This window comes from Mixophyes fleayi, chromosome 10 (assembly GCF_038048845.1).
Source record: "Mixophyes fleayi isolate aMixFle1 chromosome 10, aMixFle1.hap1, whole genome shotgun sequence".
In the NCBI taxonomy this organism is placed as follows: Eukaryota; Metazoa; Chordata; class Amphibia; order Anura; family Limnodynastidae; genus Mixophyes; species Mixophyes fleayi.
In genome coordinates, this window is record NC_134411.1 from 101,019,402 (window position 1) to 101,041,202 (window position 21,801).

Sequence of the window (21,801 nt, forward strand, 5' to 3'; positions counted from 1 at the left end):
AGTGGCTGTTTTCCCTATGAGAACATTGCACAGCTTCTAAAGAATAACAAACACTAGGAAGGTCTGTGCACTGGGCATCCACAGGACTGTAAATGACAAGAGACTGTTAATCTAACTGGAATTTCCTATTCTTTATTGAAACAATCTTTGCGAGACATCAAAGTCATCCAAATGGAAAAGGCCCTAAGCGCTGGGACTGGAGTTTCACCACAAAAGTTGCAAAGTGACGGCTGTCTTTTTCCTAATACAGCGACAGACTCTGCAAATGCATCCAAGTTCAGCTCCGTACCTGAAAACCTGGTGCTGGCAGATAATGTCTTATGGGGTCTGAGATGTCCTTGGTGACAAGCACTTCGAGGAAGTGGAAACTTACTAATCTATTTCATATTTCAATATTACCTTTGGATTCCTTTTTTCCGAGAAACACAACATTAATATAATGATTAATACCCAAAAAATCTGAATCGTTTGAACTGTGCTTGACCCGACACACGGTATTTGGATTGTAATAAGTAATTTGACATTGCCGAAAATTTTGAGATGAACGTGTATATTTATATCGCAGGACCAGGCAGATACATCACAGAACACAAACTTTCTCACCAATTCTAGGTCACGCTATTGTTTTTTTCTAGGGACACCAGGGACGAGTAATATCTTCCAGTTGTGGAAATTATTTGCAGAAAGCAATTGTCAGACTGCAAATTCTATTTGAAAAAGGTGGTTTATAGCACTAGTAACGTGCAATCTACAACAGGAGACACACACGTGTGAGCTGTGTTTCCACAGGTTAAACAACTTTCACATATGATATTTTGTTCCATTTTTTATTTTTACAAACCTCATGAAAACTCCCAATATTTAGCGTCCTGTCTACTTTATTGCACAATGGATGATGTCCAAAATATATGAAAGTGGAAAAGAGAGGAAACATTGGGATCCTCAGAAATTCATTGCTAAGGAATGTTCTATTTAATTGGAATTATACTATATAGTTGAAACTCTCAGCCCCGTCTCACACGTTTTCCATAAAACAAATGAATTAAAACCAGTAAGCAGCTGACATAGCAGCAAACAAGAATAACGTCCTGATGTGAGTTTCCTGCACGGAGAGAAGCGCAGCGTTGCCAACGTAAGTGTTTGTTTTCAGAAGAGTAACTTGTGCCAACGTCCTGGCATGATTAGCTATACAACCAGCCCCTGGGCTTGTTCTCGAAAACTTCCAGTAACCACCATTCGTATTCACACTTCCAGCCAGTGGGTATAAACTTTCAGGCATTTAGACTTCAAACCATCAGTGTATATTCAACATGAACTTGTATGGAGCGAGGGAGCGCTGCGCGGGCTGCCATGTTTACAGTGTGCTCGCAGCTGCCCAAGGCCAATCACTCAAACATCGCATTCTTGTCTCTTCTGACAGAAACCATACCCGACCACAGAGCAGCCAACTGCGGCTTGGACGCCCTGTATACAAGTTGGGAAAGCTGGATCGAAGCCCTTCATCCGACCGGAGAAACCCATCCGCAATCATCAAACGCACGCCCACAATATTAACATACAAACAAGAGACAGCTGAAACCGTAGTATTAGTGAGCGCCGAATGCCTGGGAAATTAGATGTAATACAAACAGTGGAGGCAGCCATTGTATGGACTGATCCAACAGTCATGGCAATGCAGCCTATCGGTTCTCCAGCAACCAATCATATCACTGCTTAGCACCAGAGGGGTTAAGTACGTGTGTAAAGGACATATTATAAAACCTGGCATTTTTACCTCTCAACTTTATTTTATTTAAAACAGATTATTTTTTTTGTAAGCAAAAAAAGTAACTTAATTTAACGTAAGGAAAAGTATTTTGGCAAATAATGGAATGATCAAATCAACTAAATATTGACTTTGTTATCATTGCAAAAGAGATATTTTTAAAGCAACTCGAGGCGATCACACTTCATGTCAGCTCAGAGACCACTTCACTCCCTTTTCTCTGCATAGCAACCAACAGATTCAACTGAGCACCTCAATAATGTATAATGAGGCACGGGCAGCCCTCTGGCTGTATAATGAGGCACGGGCAGCCCTCTGGCTGTATAATGAGGCACCGGCAGCCCTCTGGCTGTGTAATGAGGCACAGGCAGCCCTCTGGCTGTGTAATGAGGCACAGGCAGCTCTCTGGCTGTGTAATGAGGCACAGGCAGCTCTCTGGCTGTGTAATGAGGCACCGGCAGCTCTCTGGCTGTGTAATGAGGCACCGGCAGCCCTCTGGCTGTGTAATGAGGCACCGGCAGCCCTCTGGCTGTGTAATGAGGCACCGGCAGCTCTCTGGCTGTGTAATGAGGCACCGGCAGCTCTCTGGCTGTGCAATGAGGCACGGGCAGCTCTCTGGCTGTGTAATGAGGCACGGGCAGCTCTCTGGCTGTGCAATGAGGCACGGGCAGCTCTCTGGCTGGTCAATGAGGCACGGGCAGCTCTCTGGCTGTGCAATGAGGCACGGGCAGCTCTCTGGCTGTGTAATGAGGCACGGGCAGCTCTCTGGCTGTGTAATGAGGCACTGGCAGCTCTCTGACTGTGTAATGAGGCACGGGCAGCTCTCTGGCTGTGTAATGAGGCACTGGCAGCTCTCTGGCTGTGTAATGAGGCACAGGCAGCTCTCTGGCTGTGTAATGAGTCATGGATGGAGCCTGAGAACACACATAGTAACTTGTCTCAATGTTTATGATGTAGAGGTTGATGCGGCTTGAGTCTGATCAGTGTCTCCTGAGCTACAGATCTCACACGGACTCATTCCTAGTGTAACAGGTGGTACAGAACTTACCTTCGGCGTTAAGTGTGATGAGAGTCACATTGTTCCCCACGCTGGAGTTCCCTGAGTGACCACTGTTAGACAATGTGTCACTGGCTTCAGATCCACTGTCATCGTCGTTGTGGCTGTCATCTGGGCCTGGCACCTTGACCACAATGGTGTTGTGTCTCCGTCCGGTGACAGCGCTGAAACACAATCAAACAATATTCTTGTCTCTGTCTCTTACTGGTCTTTATGGCCAAACCTGTCTGCACAATGTGAGAGAGTTCATTTTATCAATCGTTTATAAAGCACCAGCGTATTCTGCAATGCTTTATAATGATGGGATGGCACATACCGAAAGACAATGCCAGGATTCAGGGTCTAGTGGGTCAGTGTGTGCGGTGCTCCAACTTTCAAAAGGGCCGCACATTACCTATAATTTCATTAATAAAAAGGTTAGAGAGCTGCGCCACGCAGCCCCTGAAGTCTATCAGGTCGCCCATCCCTACAATACAGGAATTCAGGTGTGAAATACGAGACAGTGAAAAAGAATTATGAAAGAGATGAGAAAAGTCTATAGAGAACAAATATAACATGACTGCATAGTAACGACAATACGTTTTAAATATTTTAGATGAGCCTAACACCTGACAACATCTCCCCTGTCAGACTGCAGACCCTGGCATTACATCCATAGCGACCAGTGGTTCAGAAATGAACCAGCTAATATGCCACACAGGCTTCTCACAGTAATTCAAGAGCAACACAATATACAGAGGAGTTCATTATACATGAGGTAATCTGCAGCAAACAAAAATCTATTTAAATTGTTCATCAGCTGCTATGAAGAGTGCTGAAAAGTGTTATAGAAAATGCTCCGTGATGAGTCTGTGTGTCTGGGAAAAGCAGCATTTGGGAAACAAAAGCCTCAGATTGAACTGCTGCATCTGTCAGATAAATGCCTATTTCTTGGAAATTTGTACTGTAACAAAGCGACGGGTACAAATCACTGGGATACATTTTAGTCCTCATCTGTGAGACACGTGTATATAAAGTATGGTGATGTCAGCACCTCGTAGTGATCACTCATCCCCTGGAGGTACTATATGATTACAGTCTTGTGACAAACACATATAACAGACAGAGATACAATGGAAGCACATAAACACGTTACCTATTGAGCATGTTTTCCAGACTTTCTGTTGTCCTGTTTATTGACTCTTCGTGACCCTCCAGCTTGGCCACTACAGAGTTCTGTCTCTCATTATTCAGGATTACGGTTGTCTGAGGTACAACACTATGGGAGAGAGAAAGGAGATTACATTTGTAGGTTTGCCCTGTCCATATCTGACAGACCTACATAAAGACATAACGAGGGACACTTTTACACATCTTTGCACCAAGCTTTATAACAGGTGTTGTAGCCCACAGCAACCATATTGCAACTGTTATTTTTCTCACTCATTTATAAAATTAAAGCAACCGTCTGATTGGCTGTCATACACAACAGCACTATTTACATTTGCACAAATTTTCAGAATGGTCTCTGCTGCCTTGTGGGCTCACTACTGGCTTGAGGGGGAAATAATCATTGGCTTCAAATCTACCAGTCATAATATTCCTTATTGTTTTGTCTCCTGACCAAGCGAATGTTAGTCAAGTCTTTTCTCCAAGCCAAAGGGGCCAGTCATTGCCTCCGCTGCCAACAAGAGTTTAGGAATACTGGACTTGGAAGGTCTTGATACAACTTATTGTGTTAACGGTCTATGAGTGGAATTTGCCATTCTGCATTAAATGAGGTAAAATTAGAGCGATCCAGCAACACGAAAGTTGTGTCCATTCCCGGATTTTTACACTCTTGTCTTATCACTTTGCAGCAGAGTTTAGCATATGTCCCGATATTCCTGCGCTCCGAACGCTGCCCCAAAACAAACATCTTTACAGGGGAACTGGTCAGGCTTGAATTTCCAAGAGCTCACCACAGAGTATTACAGTGTATTTTGTTCCACATAAAAACACTGGCACACAAGGTGGAAAAAGCACTAAGCTGAGCCACAGAGGTAAGCTGAAGATCAGTTTTTATTGACAACAGATCCTTAGCTCATTTGACAAGTTTAGTTTTAGTTTTTTCTTCTTTACTTGAACTGAAAACTCTATGAAGGTGCGTCAAGGGACGGCAAAACCACGGCCATTGGTGCGCACTAGAACAGCGGGTCTCTATTGTGCCAGGAAGAGACTACCTCGCTCAGAGCGCAAGGAAGACATTGCTCTAGACGGACAAGCAGCTTATCATATTCACCTGAATGTATGTTGCATTCATTGGTTCTACATAAATCCACTATATTCAAAAGGCCTAATCCCTTCCTTCCAGGAACTGTCATTTCACATAATAGGCCTCGTAGCTGCACTGGAATACTTCACTGTCTGTTACTCTTGGCCAGATACTGGAGTAATTAGATGAAGCAAATGAACATATTAAATCTCTATTAAGTTTTGCATTCTCTCAGTAAGCTGCAGACCCATCTTTTTATTGAAACATCTCCCTTGTGAATGGAGCAGTTTGTGGACTTGTTATATCCATCTGCTGAAGGAGATAAGCGGCATATTCCACTACAGGGACAGCTGCAGAGTACAGAAAAGATAACATTTACATAATAATCGAGGAACACATCCCTGTGATTACACTGCACACAGGAGAGGCAGCCAGCGCATTAGGAAAGCAGGTACAGAAAGAAACATTGGCTCATGGAACCTACAAGTTACAGCCATCAAGCCGAGCATGACTGCCAGCAACAATTCACCTTTCTATTTGGTCCACCTGACCTGCGGGATTTGGCGGCCATGTTTACTTTTCATTTTCTATTGAAGAAGCCAGAAAGATTCCCCACAAGTGAACATGTGACTAAGATCTGTTTTATTTCACTGTATCGTTCTCACTTATCCCACCGTTCTAAACAAAACTGGGCGGTGTCACCCCAAATAAATGTAATTGTGAGGTAATAAGGTTACCAGGAAACTTAAAGCTCTGGTTTGTGTCAAATATGCGAAATCTGAACATCACGGAGGAACTTCAATTCATAACCTTAGAGACATAGTAAACGGACAAGAATTTGTGGTAGTAGACGGCTAAAAGGGGAAGCGCTGGATTACAGGAGGCGAGATTGCGAATGAATACATATACGCAATAAGTGCATTGAATGGAATTTTTAGGGGGCGAATGCACTGAAAATGTCTTTCTGCTCTGTGAGATTAAAACTGTAATATTTGTGAAGTAACAACTCCATTTTTTACGGATTGAAAAAAGATCAGAATGGAAAGTGTACCTCATCTGCGTATTTAACAAAAAAAACAGTTATATGTTATATATTATTTTAACATCAATAGTTTTTATTTGAAGGTTTTGCACTCGGGGGGAGGGGGGGGGGGTACAAAAGAAGAAAAAAAAAAAGGAGAGGGAAGAGATACATAGTGGGGATCAGACAATGCAAATCTGATCTCTACATCACGTTTAGCAAAACATACACAAAATAAACAGCTAAAGATGGAGAGGCAATTCAACCAAACTAAGTGGTTGGGTATCCACAGAATCTGGTGGGTGAAGGAGCAGGGAGCCCTCTCAGTCTGTAACAAACTCATGCCCGTTCAGGGCACATACATTCCTCCAACAGCAGCTTGAACCCAAGCTGTCTACATTGGAAACCGGCAATAAAGCATCTCCCTCGCCAGCACTGAAATTAGAATTGACCCAAGTTAAACAACAACTACAAAAATTACTTTTGTGGTACTCAGGCGGCACTCTCCCGCCACCAACATAAATTCTACACCACAGGCAATAAAGCAAGAAGGATGTTGACTAGGAAGTTGAGGGGACAACAGGCTAGAAACAGGATCCCGAACCTTTCCAACTCAGAGGGTTTAAAGATCTCAAACCCTTGTGATATCACTAATCTTTTTTCTAAATACTATGAGGGCCTTTATAATCTTGGCAATGACTAACATACTAACATTTCTCAACCCACTCCTATCCTTATCCAAGACTTCCTGCAGCAGATTATCCTCCCGTCATTAAATGCAGACGCCATACAATCCTTTAGCACCCCATGGTAAAGATATTGTTCCTATATTGGTTGATCTATATAACACTGCAACTGACTGTGGTCAGTTCCCGGAGGAGATGTTAGAAGCCCAAGTAGTGACTATCCCGAAACCTGGCAAAGACACAGCTGACTGCCGTAATTATAGGCCGATTGTTCTTCTTAATACCGACCTGAAGATCTTTCCTAAGATGATCGCTAATAGGCTTGGACCTCTGATACCTGACCTGGTCCATCCTGATCAAATGGGCTTCGTCACGGGGCGCCAGGCCTCCAACAACACAAGAAGAGTTCTGGATGCTGTGGAGTATATTTCTAGGTCTCGAGATGAACTGTTGATGCTTTCTCTGGACGCAGAGAAGGCATTTGACAGACTCCTTTGGGGGTATATGCGACAGGTCCTGCTGAAATTTGGTTTTACTGGTAGCATTTTGAAGGCGATACTGGCATTATATGATGGCCCTTCTGCCAAAGTGTTCAGCAATGGGTTCCTCTCTGAAAAATTTGCCATTTCTAATGGTACTAGACAGGGTTGCCCTTTATCCCCTCTCATTTATATATTGGCGAACCTTTGGCAGAACGGATACGTCGCTCAGATGCTTGCAGGGAACTGACCATGGCCTTTGTCTGTTTGCAAATGATGTGCTGCTCCTTCTGTCTAGTCTGGAGACCTCATTACCAAATTTACACAAGATGCTTAATAAATATAGTCGGGCGTCCTTTTATAAATAAAATACCAAAATACTACTAAATACTAAAAAAAACGGAAGCTCTTCCTCTTAACCCCCCTTTAGATTCCTTGACGCGTTTGAAGGCCCAATTTAAATACACGTGGAAGGAACACTCACTCTTCACATCCTGGCCAACATTTCTGATATATTTGATTTAAATTACCTGCCTTTGATTGCCCAACTTACTATCAACTACCTGGATGGGCTGTGAGATCTCCTGGCTGGGCAGGAAGGCAGCTTTCAAATTGATGCTACTCCCCAAGCTTATGTACATCTTTAGAACAATTCCATACCTGCTCTTCAAGAAAAATCTAGATTCGTTGCCCTCCCGTATGATTAAGTACATCTGGAGGGGTAAGCCCTCTTGTTTGTCTTTCACACGTATGGCTTTGCCCAGAAAGCAAGGTGGGCTTGCGTTACCCAATTTAGTAAAATATCAAGAGGCTGGTATCATTTCTCAGATGCGGGACTGGGCCCTTTCGGCTAAACACAAACCCCGGGTTGATCTGGTGCGTGCCCTTTACACCTCCTTCCCTACAGCTGATCTAATTAAGCTCCCTCTATGAGACCCCCAGCCCCCTTCCTCTATCCAAGACGCTCTAAAAGTTTGGGATAGGACAGTGGGATCCTCTCCAGACTTTACATCCCCCACTAGTAATATCTCTCTCTCCAGTGTTGATTCACTTATCCCCGACCTCGATCTCTCTAATTGGATCTGAGTTTCTGAGTTTTTGCTCCTTGGCACATTTGTTTGGGGTGGAGGGTTTTTGCTTCTTTGCACAGCTGCAGGATAGTTTTGACCTCCCCGCCAGAGATTTTTACAAGTACCTGCGGCTGCAGCATTGGATCACTGACCTTCTGCGTAAGTCATGCCCGGTAAACCCCCCCCCCCCCCCCCCATCTCTACTTACACTCCTACCCGCCCCCTCGGCTCTGCCTATGACCGCCGCCTCACTACTTAACGTATCACCTCCTCTCACTCTCGTCTTCAGGACTTTGCCCGGGCTGCTCCCCTGCTGTGGAACGATCTTCCACGTTCCATCAGGTTAGCATCTACTGTCAAAGGCTTCAAGCGTGCCCTTTCTTTATTCAAGTCTATGGGTCCTCCTAACTTTCTTGTCCTGGCTCTCTCCCCTAGTTAGTACCACCCTTTATGTGTCTCCCCCTTCCCTTTAGGTTGTTAGCTCTCATGAGCAGGGCCCTCTTTCCTTGTGTGCTCCTTCTACTGTTCCTTCACCCCCTGTACCTCTTGTCCTGCTTCGCTAGCCCTGTTTTCCCTGTTTTATTAATCTTCGGCCTTCTTCTTGCCGATTTCTACCATCCCTTTCACTATCTGTCAGATATAATCTGATTTGCTTTACCCTGTCACCTGTGTTTGTATATATTTGTGTATCATGTTGTATCTTGGTTCTGTTTTCTGTATATGTAATGTACGGCGCTGCGGACCCTTTGTGGCGCCTTATAAGTCAAAGATAATAATAATAATCTTCTCTATTCCAAATTGACTAGAGCCAATAGCAAAGAGACATCACATTTTGGTATACCTACCTTTCCACTCTCTCTATTACGACTAAACATACTTCCCAAGCAAAATGGGAATCTGACTTAGATTTAGCTCTTTCCCCGTCTCAATGGGACTGCATTTATAATAATTTAGCCAAAATGTCTAAATGCACAAACCACCTGAAAATGTTTATGAAGCTCCTGTATAGGACTTACTTAACCCCTGCCCGCCTCAATAAACATGGCCCTCTCACTCTCAGCATTGCTGGCGTGGTTGCGGAGAGGTGGGTGATATTTTTTCATGTCTTTTGGTTCTGCCCAATAATTCAACCGATTTGGATTGAAGTTTTTCTCGCAGAAAAGGTCACGTCGGTAAACCTTTCTCCGTCTCCACTCATTGCCCTTCTCTAACTATTCCACGATCAGGTACCGCAACATCATAGATATATCATGATTGCTGCTAGAGCGGCCATTGCTCAGCAGTGGAAACAATCCTCCCCTCCCTCCATCAACAAAATTGTAGCTAAAATCCATTTCAGCTACGAGATGGAGACACACGAGGTCCTGTCCTCACCATTAGTTAAGCGGATGTCCTGGCATAAATTTGCTACAGAGGGGGGAGGGGTTGAGATGCTTGGCCCTGCAGTCAGGTTGACCACTGCGATCTTGAATCCTCATGTACAGTCTTCCCAAGCTGTGCCATAAGGACACACAACCGTTTGGCCCTAGAGTATGTAACGTATTTATCTGCCGGAAGTTTTGACTGATTTATTAATCTTTATCTGTTAATGCAACTTACAATTCTGACTGTATTAAGCTTGTGTTGTGTCTGCTCCCCACTATGTACCCCTTCCCATTCCCTTCCTTTGTTCTGTAACCTTCCCTTACCATTTAAATACCCCAATAAAAATAATTTTAGAAAAAACCTCATGTCAATTATACCATTTAATCAGAGGGGGGGATGCTGCCGTCCTGTCATCTCATTTCAAAACAAAACTGAATTTTGGTGACAATTTTTTGGATTGTGTGAGGGGAAGGTTTTTCCACAGTTGGACTACTGCCGCTCTGGTAGCGATTAGGATTTCTCCCCATATGTACCTATAATGCTTCAGTCTGTTCCAGAAATAAGTGATAGAGGGCCAATCGCCATGGGGAAGTTAAGCAGTGTTCTCCACAAGACATTTTGAAAGCCGGGTGGGAGCAGTGTAATACTTTGCAATAATATTGAAAGATGTTGCCCACATCTGTCAGGACGGGTCAGACTGGTGGTCAGTGGTCTAACACACATTGCTGGCTGTAGTGCTCACATAGTGCCTGTTCTAATAGGAGAAACAATGGTTTATTCTATTATATTAGGACTATCTTAGGGTCCAAGAGCCAGGTGGCAAATAAAAACAGCCGGATGGGGCAGCCGGCAAATAGATGCTGGGAAAAACACTGCTAAGGATATCTCAGTGACTTTGTATCCTAAAGCAAAGACCTCTGCCCATAGCAACTGAATAAGAAGACTTGTCAAAAATACATGAACAATGTCTCCCACTTCTCCACAGTTGCATCAGCAAACTTTGGAGTGTGCAGGTTATATTGTGTGTAACCTAGATGACGTAAGGTATAGTCTCTATAATAACTTCACTAACATTTCCAGACGATTAGTACATTTGGACATTTTTTGTAGATGGTTATATATAACATCCCACTGTTCAGGGGGATAAAGACTGTTGGAGATCTAATTTAGAATGGGAGGATGTCTTGGGTAGGTCTGACATGTGGGTCAAGTGTTAATACCAGAAGGCGATAGCACCTTTACCATCGCTCTTAGTTTATTTAGCAGGTATCAGCGCCGGGGGCGATCTAAGAGGACATTGGCGTTGGGTCAGCCCATTCATCCAATGTCGCAATTGCAAATATTTATAGAAATCGTTGGAGGGGATGTGAAATTCCTCCTGTAATTGGGAACAGAAACAGAGGCTTTCGTCCCTAATTTTATATAAACTGTATTTTCATTCCTCCACTAACAGGTCATTAAGAGGATTCTTTTGTATTCCATTTAAGACTCCAGATCGTGCCTCTCTTGTGGTCTCCAGCAGAGTAGGTTTGCTATGTACAGAAGAAATATCTTCACAAAGTCAGAGACACACCACAGATATAACCCATCCCTGAATAATAAGTATATATAAAACTCACTTTCTGACTTATACAAATGTGTTTATCTTTAGATAGGTGATTGCTGAAGTGGATCATGCAACTTGTTAGAAGTGACCAGAAATAGCGGTTATATGTTCCAACTATGCTTAATATAGAGTCCAACATCCCCAGGTAGGAGGACATAAGTGTTAGACAGGTCAAAGGGCTGGAGGGCTGGAGACGGGCATCTACAAGTCAATGAATTGAAGTTTTTGAAGGAGGAAACTTTAAAATTTGAACAAGGAAACACTCAGACATAGGAGTATCCAGGCTACGCAGATCCTAGCACCGAGCGCCAGGATCTATTCCTAGTTTAGCCACACGCTCGTGAACTGAACAGATCAGTCCATTTAGTGCTCAGGCTGAGTGACAGGATCACACAACAACCATATTCACAAGCGTGCCAACATGATCAGACCTTGATGGGATTTAGGATCTGAGCACACCACATCAGGTTGCATGAGACCAGCACTAAGCAGGTAGACTGTAAATCGCTCCAAAACTACCCTTAAAATTCTCATTTTATTCATCTCTGTACATAAATAAATAGATATTGCTTCTGACATCACACATGAAAGCAACTAGATCATTTAATTAAAATCAAAAACAGGTAGGGATCAGAAAATTCCCAGAATAGAATCAGATTTATTGGTAAAGTTTTTTTCCAGACGCTGCTTTGTCAGCGATTATTTATGGCCTGTTCATATAAGATTACTAAAGGAAAACCTAGAGCAGTTTACGACTAAACCTGCAAAAGAAGCCTAGCAAAGGCTTTCCGTTTCCCGCAGGAGAGGGCCGGGAGTGGGCTGGCGAGGTACTGAACCCACCAGCACAGCCCGCTTCCAAGGCTACATTCCTTTCATCACTCACGGTGCTAACTACCACTGAGCACCAAAAGGCATTAAATATAACCAAGTCAGCACTAACAGGCTCTATGGCCAGAAATGTGTGTGGCCTGTGGTCAATATCGGGAAATGTTACTATTAGAAAAGTAAGATGTTAAAATTATTACATTTTATAACAGACTCACAATATATTTGATCGATACCATGTAAGGTTGTTCTGGTATTTTTGGAATAATAAACCCTTATTTTATAGGCTGTGTTTATTTCTCTACAAAATCATTGCCAGTTTTATATGTACCTAGAAATGCAGAATTTGTCTGCATAAAAAGATTAACTCCTTCCCCTCTGAGGCTTTTCTCACCCCTGTGCAGAGTTTAATTTGGCACTTCTTGGGACTGTTCAGATGCCAGCATCAGTAATTTGTTTATGCATTACCGACACAAATTATACCTTGTTTTCTTCAGCAGACTTAGGATTTTCAGAAAAACTCATTAGTCTGCTTATACCTCCTGACACGGCAAAAACAATGTACCCAAAAGGGCCAAAAAATGTGGGGAATTATTTATATTGAAGTTGCAACAAAGTGAATAAAAAGCAAATGTGTCGCCCGCCCTATCTCCAGTATTCTATTAAGTTTAATTTGTTTTCGAATTGGTATTGCAACCCAACTAACATTTATGAAATGTTTTATCACCTGGAACCTGCTCATTGGACAAGGATACATTTACATGGACTCACTCTCATCATATACATGGTCACATTCTGACTTCCTTTCAGTATTCATAGCACTGTGTATAACATCCACTGGGTTTATAATACCTATTGGAAATAACTGCCCGATTGCAATTTCTTTATTAATCTACAGACTGATAACACTGGTGATTTGGGGTAACTTTGTGGTGCTGATTCTGAATATGACATCAGTTTGCTAGATTGGCTCTAAGCTTTGAGATATTTGGTACCCCATTGAAAAACATAAGAATGCAAAAAAAAAAAAAAAAAGTAATGTTCATGCAGAACCTACTTACACAAGTCACCTTGAAATTGTCTTAAATCAAACAAAAGTAACACATGAAATACATAATGGCATTTTAATTGGTATAACAACAGATAAAGCTAAGCCAACTTGGATAATTACAATGTATGCATAATAAAACACTGTTTGTGAGATTTTCTATTATGCCAGTTATCAGGGCAATCACATTGGAGGCTCCAGCAACAGTCTGCCACCATGTGTCTGACCAGGCTAATCTTTCGGGGCATTCTTTGCTTTGTGTAGAGTTACATTGTGCCCCATCCCTGAGCTGGCGGATATCGGGGATCGTTCTATACGTACTATACTATATATAGACGCATTTTGATCCTTACGATATTGCATCTACAGAGATGCCCATTTCTAGTCAGATCTTGCCCAATTCTTCAAAATTGTACAAAATTAACACATATAATACAGATTGTAAGTTTGCAAGCAGGGAGTTCGTACCTCTCTCTCTCTGTCTGTATTACCCAGTATTGTTTTATTACGGTGTTTGTTCCCAATTGCAAAGTACTATGCAACTTGCTGGCGCTATATAAATAAATGATGATGAATACAGACAGTCCAGATGCCCCCTCACTATTATGACTACTGTAGAGGCAGTTGAACTCTGATGTGACCGCTACCCCAATGCATATTGTATCTATTGTGCTGAAGAAGTGCACTAGGCATCCAGTATGTATGTAACAGGGGTCCACAATGCATTGCTCCACATTCATTGTGTGTGTCGTTGGCCATACACACATTATACACTGTAATAATATTTATCTTCATCACAGAATTAAAGCAACAAGCACGCAATTATATGATCTCCAACTCACAGTCCGTTCCATTTACATTTTGCTTTGTAAAGTAATTGCAGTTTTGCCTGATACTTAAAGGTTATACAGGACATTTAACAGGTACACAAAAAAGAATGGACTGATTAAAATAGGATATAAAGTATTGCTGTGCAATAAAAACATCACATTTATTTTAAGTTAAGAGAATCATAAGTTTATAGAGCTCAGTGTACCAACCACGCTCCCTAGATAATTCACACTTACAAAACATTTATAAACTTGCTAAGAATTTTCAGCATTTGAAAATAGGAGAAGTGGCGGAGTTTATTAAAGCACAGAGCTAAACTTTCTGTTCTCGTGTTTAGCTACAAAAAGGCATCTATACCACGGTCTCTGCACGACGGACAGCGATCCCGCGAGCTGGAACTGTACACAGAGAGGCTTTGATCCGGCTGACGAATATTTAGAGGTGATTAACCGCTGTTAGACAAACTTCACCAACCAATAAGAAAGCTGTTTAAACAAATTCTGTTGTGGTTAGCTCCCCTTTGAGGCGAGTTGTTTTAACGCTGGCATGGTCACAGTAGACATTTATAAAATGACAAATTTTGTATCCTGGGCTGTGCTGGAGAGGTAAAATCATTTTTTGTGTCTTATCCAGGAAACTCAGTGGCCCCTGACCCTGTGTGAACCTCCCCCCCCCCCTCCTGCTCATTCCCATAACACTAAAGCCCAATGTGCCTGCTCTGGCTCAGCTAAGAAGTTTCCCTTTAATTCTTTAAAGAAGTGTCACACTTCCAGCGTTCATTTTTGATTAATAATTATTAGCTGTTTATTAGTGTCTCTGAGGAAGCAATAAGAAGTGTTGAGGGTCCTTTGGCAACCAAGGGGCTGGGAACTGATATGTGAGAGAACCTGAAAACGTCATTTTTCCATCCGAGAGATTACAAGTAACCCCTTCCGCTACAGGAGAGCTAGCAGGTCCCTGGCGAATATTGCAGGGGAAGGGGGGGGGGGGGGGGGGTGCGATTTGCAGATCTCTTTAAAGACTTTATGCGAAGACTCTGCTTTTTAAAGCGTGATTTACAGGAACACCAGCCCTCCGTAGGATTGCTTGGCTAGGTGGTGGCGGAAAGTTGAATGAAGAAGTACGCCTGGACAGTGTCACGGTGCATGGCAATGACTTTTCCTGAGTGTGTTATTCTGCAGGCAGCTGCAACCAAGCTCGGTTCCTACTCCTAACTCACACAGGCAAAGGTTATGCAAACAGGGTTTTCATTATAGACAATTAGTGACATTAACCATGTCAACAATCCTGGAAGTGTCAGCAAGAGCTCTCTGAATCTCAGGGCTGGCACTTAGGTGAGGTCTTTTCTATACGTCACTTATTGACCGTCCCAAAGTGATATTTGCAAGAAAAGGAGGATGACGGAAGGTCAACAATACGAGTGCCAAGAGTGATAATGTAGATAGCAGAGATTACACTGAATGCAAGTCATGCACAAGACTAACACTTTTCTGTCCCACTGGCATGTGCACACCTCTGGAGTGCTCTCACTGTAACTAATTGCCTAAATAGACATCGACTCACTTCAACCCTCGCCACTTCTGGCCCCTTCGCTGAGTTGGCTATAAGGAGACTTCCCACATTCTCCCCAAGTGAAGCATGCACAGAAAATGCAGATTGGAAAGAGGAGTGCAATATGTTTTCATCTAAAATCAGCCTGTTTATTTTAAAAAGGAGCCTAGAAAATAACAATACTCCACGCCAAGTACTAAGAGCCTGTCACTCACAATAACAGTGCCTGAATTTTACGTGTGATAGCCGGTCAGCAGCAATCTGTAATGCAGAACAGACCAGCGCACAGTATGATGTATTATGTTCTGCAGGCTGGACAGGGATCTCATTATCCATCCTAATAAACAGGACAACTTCATGTTATGCTTGCAAGTCTTAGTATCTGATCTTGTATTTATATTACATTACAATTGTGTTATCTATTGTAGGAGTGAATCCATGTCACAATGAGAAACATTTGCGTGTTTGGGGGGCTGGGTGGATTAACGATGCCTGGAATCTGACCAGGCCAGGAAATGTTGTCCAAAACATACGTTTATCGAGCATTTGACAGATAAGCTTTATCTTTATTTGAAAAATGTGCTCTGCTTTCATTGAACAGTTTCATTGATTGTACACTAATTACTACACTATGAGCACCCTTTCTACCAATGTTTTTTGATCCTAGATTATTCCATTTTGAATGTGGATGTTTAGAAGAAAGGAGCTATTTGAATTTTTGATTTTTTATGGCTTATATTATCATCATTTATTTGTTAGGCGCCACAAGGAATTGTTTATCACTTTCAGTGCATCAACTAAGATTGTTTGCATTATTAACTCCTGTAAATAAATATCTGTATAAATCAGGGAGTTCTGATGTCATAGCTTAGAACTGGTGATCAATAAGAAAGCTTGTGTATGATAAGGGACAATGTGTCCCCTACTGTAAGTTATTATAGTCACATGGACTTCTGTGATCTTTATAGTATGATCACAGACCTTATAAGGTGACCATCTAATATCCATATAATCCACAGAAGGAGATACATTGTCCCATTTATATATATATATATATATATATATATATATATATATATATATATATATATATATATATATATATATATATATCTATCTATCTATCTATCTCAAGAGTGCATAGATAACCCAAGTACACAATTTTGGATAGATCCTAGTGACTATAGTATATCACTCGGCAAATGCTCCAGTATAACCTGGCACTCATGTGGTTAATTCTGAACCATGATTAAACGTATGGAATCACAATGATGAGGTAAAACGCTGGAACCGTACTGATCACAACGCACTCCAGACAAATTAAAAACATATTTCCTGACTGATGCTGAATATTGCAATGTGTTTCTGGCTCCGGGAAGTAGGAGATGTATAAGGGAACGACATAAAGACAGCTTATCCAGCGAGTCCACGGAGAACGATTTAGGACGCCACAGCCTACAAAACACCTACATCATAAGAACACCCAACTCTCTTCCTGGCAAATGATCCCCACCTTTCGTGCGCAGAGGAACGATCATTGGGGCGCTCGTAATTCTGTATCTTAAATGGCAATATTCAATGGACAAAACGAAAGGGTTCCCCAAATAAAACCGTGTTTTGAGAACGTTTTACAAATACTGGATATCATAAAACTACGTTCCCCAAATGTGAACATTTAATACGCTCAATGAAGCTATGAAATTATTTGCAACTTGGCACTTATCAAATTTCCTGATAATAAAACAGCGATTTGCTGTTAGAACGGCACTTTTTCTTGGCTATTATTACTATTTATAAATGCTCGAGGGATATATAACAACCAGAAACCTATTGTAAGAACTTAATCATTTGTTACCACAATTGGCTTTAGATGTGACATTCACCAGGTCAAATCTCGGCCAGATGCTTTATGACAACTTATCAGTCTACGCCTAAGATTCACTAACATTATTAACAACATTTACTATTACAACGCTGCGAATAAGACAAAGGAATTTCAGGACAACATATTCAGTCGAATGCAAAATTCCATGATGTTACTACTAATAGACTGTTTCTTAAAATGCAATACAGGCCGTAGAGAGTCAACAACTAGACGTAAGTCTCCTACTGCACATAATGTTAGAACTATCCACCAATATAAAATCATTCCTTATGCATAAAAAACATATTACATGTCAAGCTCAGGCAAATAAAAAATGATGTTAGTAAACTTTAAAAAACGAGACAAAATCCTGTAGATTCAATGATTGTGGAAGGTTAATTTGTGAAACTGGAACACTAAATACTTAAATTTAAACAAAAGATAAGCAATATCCGGATGTCAGATCAATGTATCATCATCAATTTATATAGCGCCACTGATTCCGCAGCGCTGTACAGAGAACTCATTCACATCTGTCCCTGCCCCATTGGAGCTTACAATCTAAATTCCCTAATATAGACACACACTCACACACAGACACACAGACACAGACAGACAGAGAGGGAGACTAGGGTCAATTTTGATAGCAACCAATTAACCTACTAGTATGTTTTTGGAGTGTGGGAGGAAACCGGAGCACCCGGAGGAAACCCACGCAAACACAGGGACAACATACAAATGTATCTTGTGATATGTAACATCATGGTATAACAATGAAGGAATGTGAAGGCACAATGGAACTGAAACAGCTACAGAAACTTATGCTGCACCACAAGAACAATTTCCTTTTAATCTGGTACATGAGTTAACCCCTTGACCCAAGGTACAGATCTGCAACTGCAATCAATAAGTGGATCTCCCACCATCTAAAATCCTGTTTATTTAAAATAGCTCCAGGCTACTCTACATGCTCATTATCCCAAAGTTCTGACTAGTGTAACAATACATACCAAATGCTTATGTTATACTATACTATTGACATATGTAATGATCTATTAAACCCTGTAGTGTAAATGCTTATACTAGCAATATGAAAATCCTGTGAAGTCACGTCTGCTCAAACAGGGGGCCCCGACATTTCTGGAAAACACCTCTCTCCGCTCGTGTTTCAGATTTTGGATTCCAGGTATCAGATTATTCCTGACCTAATTTCACCCATCCCCTCGTGCAACCTACATATTTTATAGAACATTACATACTGCTCAAACACATTCAACCCATAGCAAAGTCTCTCCAAACGCATCCATCTGCCGATGTTTAAATTCTTTTCTTCCTCAAACACGTTCAGGCTCCAGAGAGATGATTCATATCAGATTTTTTTTATTAAATTGAGAAAATTTGCTGATTAATAGTATTTTACAGTCTGACAGATGACAAAAGAGAAGTTGAGATGCCTAAAAATCGTTGTTTTAGTCAGAAATGGGCATTTTGGAGCCAAGAAAAAGTTACTGTTATTGTTTAATACATTTTTTACGGCGCAAGCAAAAATACAAATGCCTTGGCAAAATATTCTTGATGAGGCTAATTAAAAGCGGTTGCCGTTTGCAAGGATACTGATCTAACAAGCGAGTCAGATATTCTTTAGGACATGACCCTGGCCAGCAGTGTGTGTGCTGGGAGTTGTAGTTCCATTGACGGCATGGAGACAGAAGTAGCACACATATAATATTAATGTATATACATATATATATCGTATGTATATATATATATATATATATATATATACATACATATATATATATATATATATATATATATATATATATATATCTATCTATATCTATATCAGTAATTCGGTGTCAAGGTCCCTGCGGTTATGAATGGAAAGAAGGGCGGGCTCCATTAATAGGCCCATTTCAGGTCTTCCAACCTGGTAGCCAATTGCTGGCTAATTAGGAGCTGCATGTGTGAGGTGTATATAAAACACTGTGAGGCTGTTCTCTCACTACCTGGGGAACAGGACAGAGGTCTGCTGAGAGGCACTGCCATTGTTACCTGTAAGTACTGTTATTTTGTGTGTGCGTTTGTGTATGGGGACATTAGGTGTGGGAATTCTCAACTAAGTTAGTTATAGCTGGACAGGCTAGGATTTAAGTTATGTTTTGTGTGTTTTATGCTGCTAAATAAAACTAGCTGCAGCTACTTGCACCGAGTCCCTGGACTGGTGTGACATTACTTCGTTGCTGCATGGGAAGTGCTGCCGTTTACCCCAGGAAATGGCCTGATCATGCGACAATATCTATGTCCCTAATACTTTTATATTGTGTGGAAGTAGATAGTTAGGGGAGGGAACAACCAACATTTGGGTGGTCACAGGCCTCCTAAAAATGGTCATATATGAGATATGAAAAATTCACATGACAAACATACCACCTCTGCACAAAATAAGTGTCAAATGATGGATAATGCCCCCTAGAAATAATTTTGAGTATTTTCAGAAGCCACCTAAGGCTACAACTACCTTGCTGCTACAGTATATTGGATTCCTATGATCTCTAACAACTTGTTACAGTTGCATTACATTGGTTTTAGTGTTACCAGTCTGCTACAATATCTAAACACAGTATTTATGGACAATGTACAGCTGGACAGTACACTGCGAGTCACACTGGTGACCAAGCCGACATGTAGCCCCCCCCCCCTCCCCCCCATAGCATGATCAGAACACTCGGGGTATAATTCTTACAGAGTAGGAAAAGATAGATATTGCAAAGTGTAAGAGGTGATTGGGAAATGGCCATTACACTACTAACCTAGGGTATGTACAGAGAGTGCATTCTGAGTGGTTCTACAGACAATGCACACAGAGCAACAACACTCCCTCCGCCACACACAATGTCGCACAACTACAGCAGGATGGCAAAGAACAGCCACGCTGTGAATTCATTGCACACTTTTCCAGGCAAATGTCACAAGAAGATAAAGGCATTAATTATCTAGCTCCTTTTGTGGTGCATAAACATATCAGCAAAAGTGCTACAGAATCTTTATTACCTCTCTTTACACTGTAGGCAATTCATTACAAACTATGTAAGCTGATTTTACTTGTCCAGTTAACATAAAAATAACTTATTTCAATGGGAAATAGAGAAGAAAAATCAAGTTACAGATTATATTTTTAACCTGTTGTCAGGTCAGTCTATGTTCAGTGCAAAGTCTTACAGAGTTACCCATCAGCCTGTTTATCCACCATGAACCAATATAAGTTGGATAAGTGTCATTTGTTGTCCCACACAATCACTAATGGTTCAAGAAAACCCGATAACGGTCATTTAGCAACGCTACATTTAGATGCAAATTTCCACTAACCACATCAACCAATCAGCTATTTTCTTTCATTGTCTAATTTGCTGTAAGCAGATGGAAGCTAATTGCTGGTTGATTGCTGTAGTTTAGTGCAAATTAGTCTCTAACATCCAGGTAGGAGATCATGTCGCCTGCTTACAACAAGCTTTATTGAAACAGCTCACAGCCTTGTCCACTTCTTATTCAGGTGAATAGGCCCGTAGAGGGGTGGAGCTTTGACAACACTGCTAGCGATTTAAACTAATCCCACTTAAAGCAGGAGAATTAATTTCCTGCTTGGACCAATGGAGACCTTGGGTGACCCATAAAAATCGGAGGATTCGGAGAAGGCAGGAACGTGACATTTCATTTTTTAGCATACTTTACCTGATTGTGCACAAAAAACTTAGGTTTGGGGTTTAGTCATCATGTAAGATAGCATAGCTTTAGTATTGATATTTGCTTTAAAATAGCAACATATTAAAACTACCACACATTACCTGTAAATGTGTTTCTTTAGGTCTTAACACCCTCTAGCGAGAGAAAAACATTAAAACGTTTTTTCATTAAAAAGTATTTTTTAAGCCTTTATTGTTCATGCTAACACATTAGTAAACAGAAATGGCTCGGAGCTAAGAAGCGAATATAAAACACCAAATTAAATTGTTCTGGTAAAAGGTAAGTCTGGCGAAATAGGGTCTTTATTAAAATGAAACATGTGAAACTCTTTCCTGTGATTGGGAGAAAATTTCATACCCAATTTTGCAAATGATCCAGTTAATCCTGCTTAAAGTGAAAATAGTCCTGTAAAACTCACCAACAGAATAAGCTCTGACCCTTCCTGACCTTTACTGGAAGAAAAAACAGCCGTGCTAAAATCCATTCTCCATATAGCAACAATCGTTCCTCTACCAATTGAAAGGAGGAAATCACAGTGCTTCGAGGAAAATGCCAGAGATATCAGAGAATTGCAAATTCTGCAGCATGGAGAGTTTTAGTGTTCACAAGAAATGACCTAAAATGCCCTTTAAATCTCTTCAGCAGAGAAGGAATGC

At 41.3% G+C, this 21,801-nt stretch overlaps 1 protein-coding gene across 1 annotated transcript in view; it reads right to left on the bottom strand.

The window, feature by feature from the left end:
- Positions 1-21,801, bottom strand: part of BANP (BTG3 associated nuclear protein) — a 266,965-nt gene that overhangs the window by 196,443 nt on the left and 48,721 nt on the right. Inside the window, exons 6-7 of the mRNA XM_075189302.1 lie at positions 3,958-4,080; positions 2,814-2,986 (exon numbers count right to left, since the gene is read on the bottom strand). Coding sequence (XP_075045403.1) covers positions 2,814-2,986; positions 3,958-4,080 — 296 coding nt within the window. The remainder of the gene's footprint in view (positions 1-2,813; positions 2,987-3,957; positions 4,081-21,801) is intronic.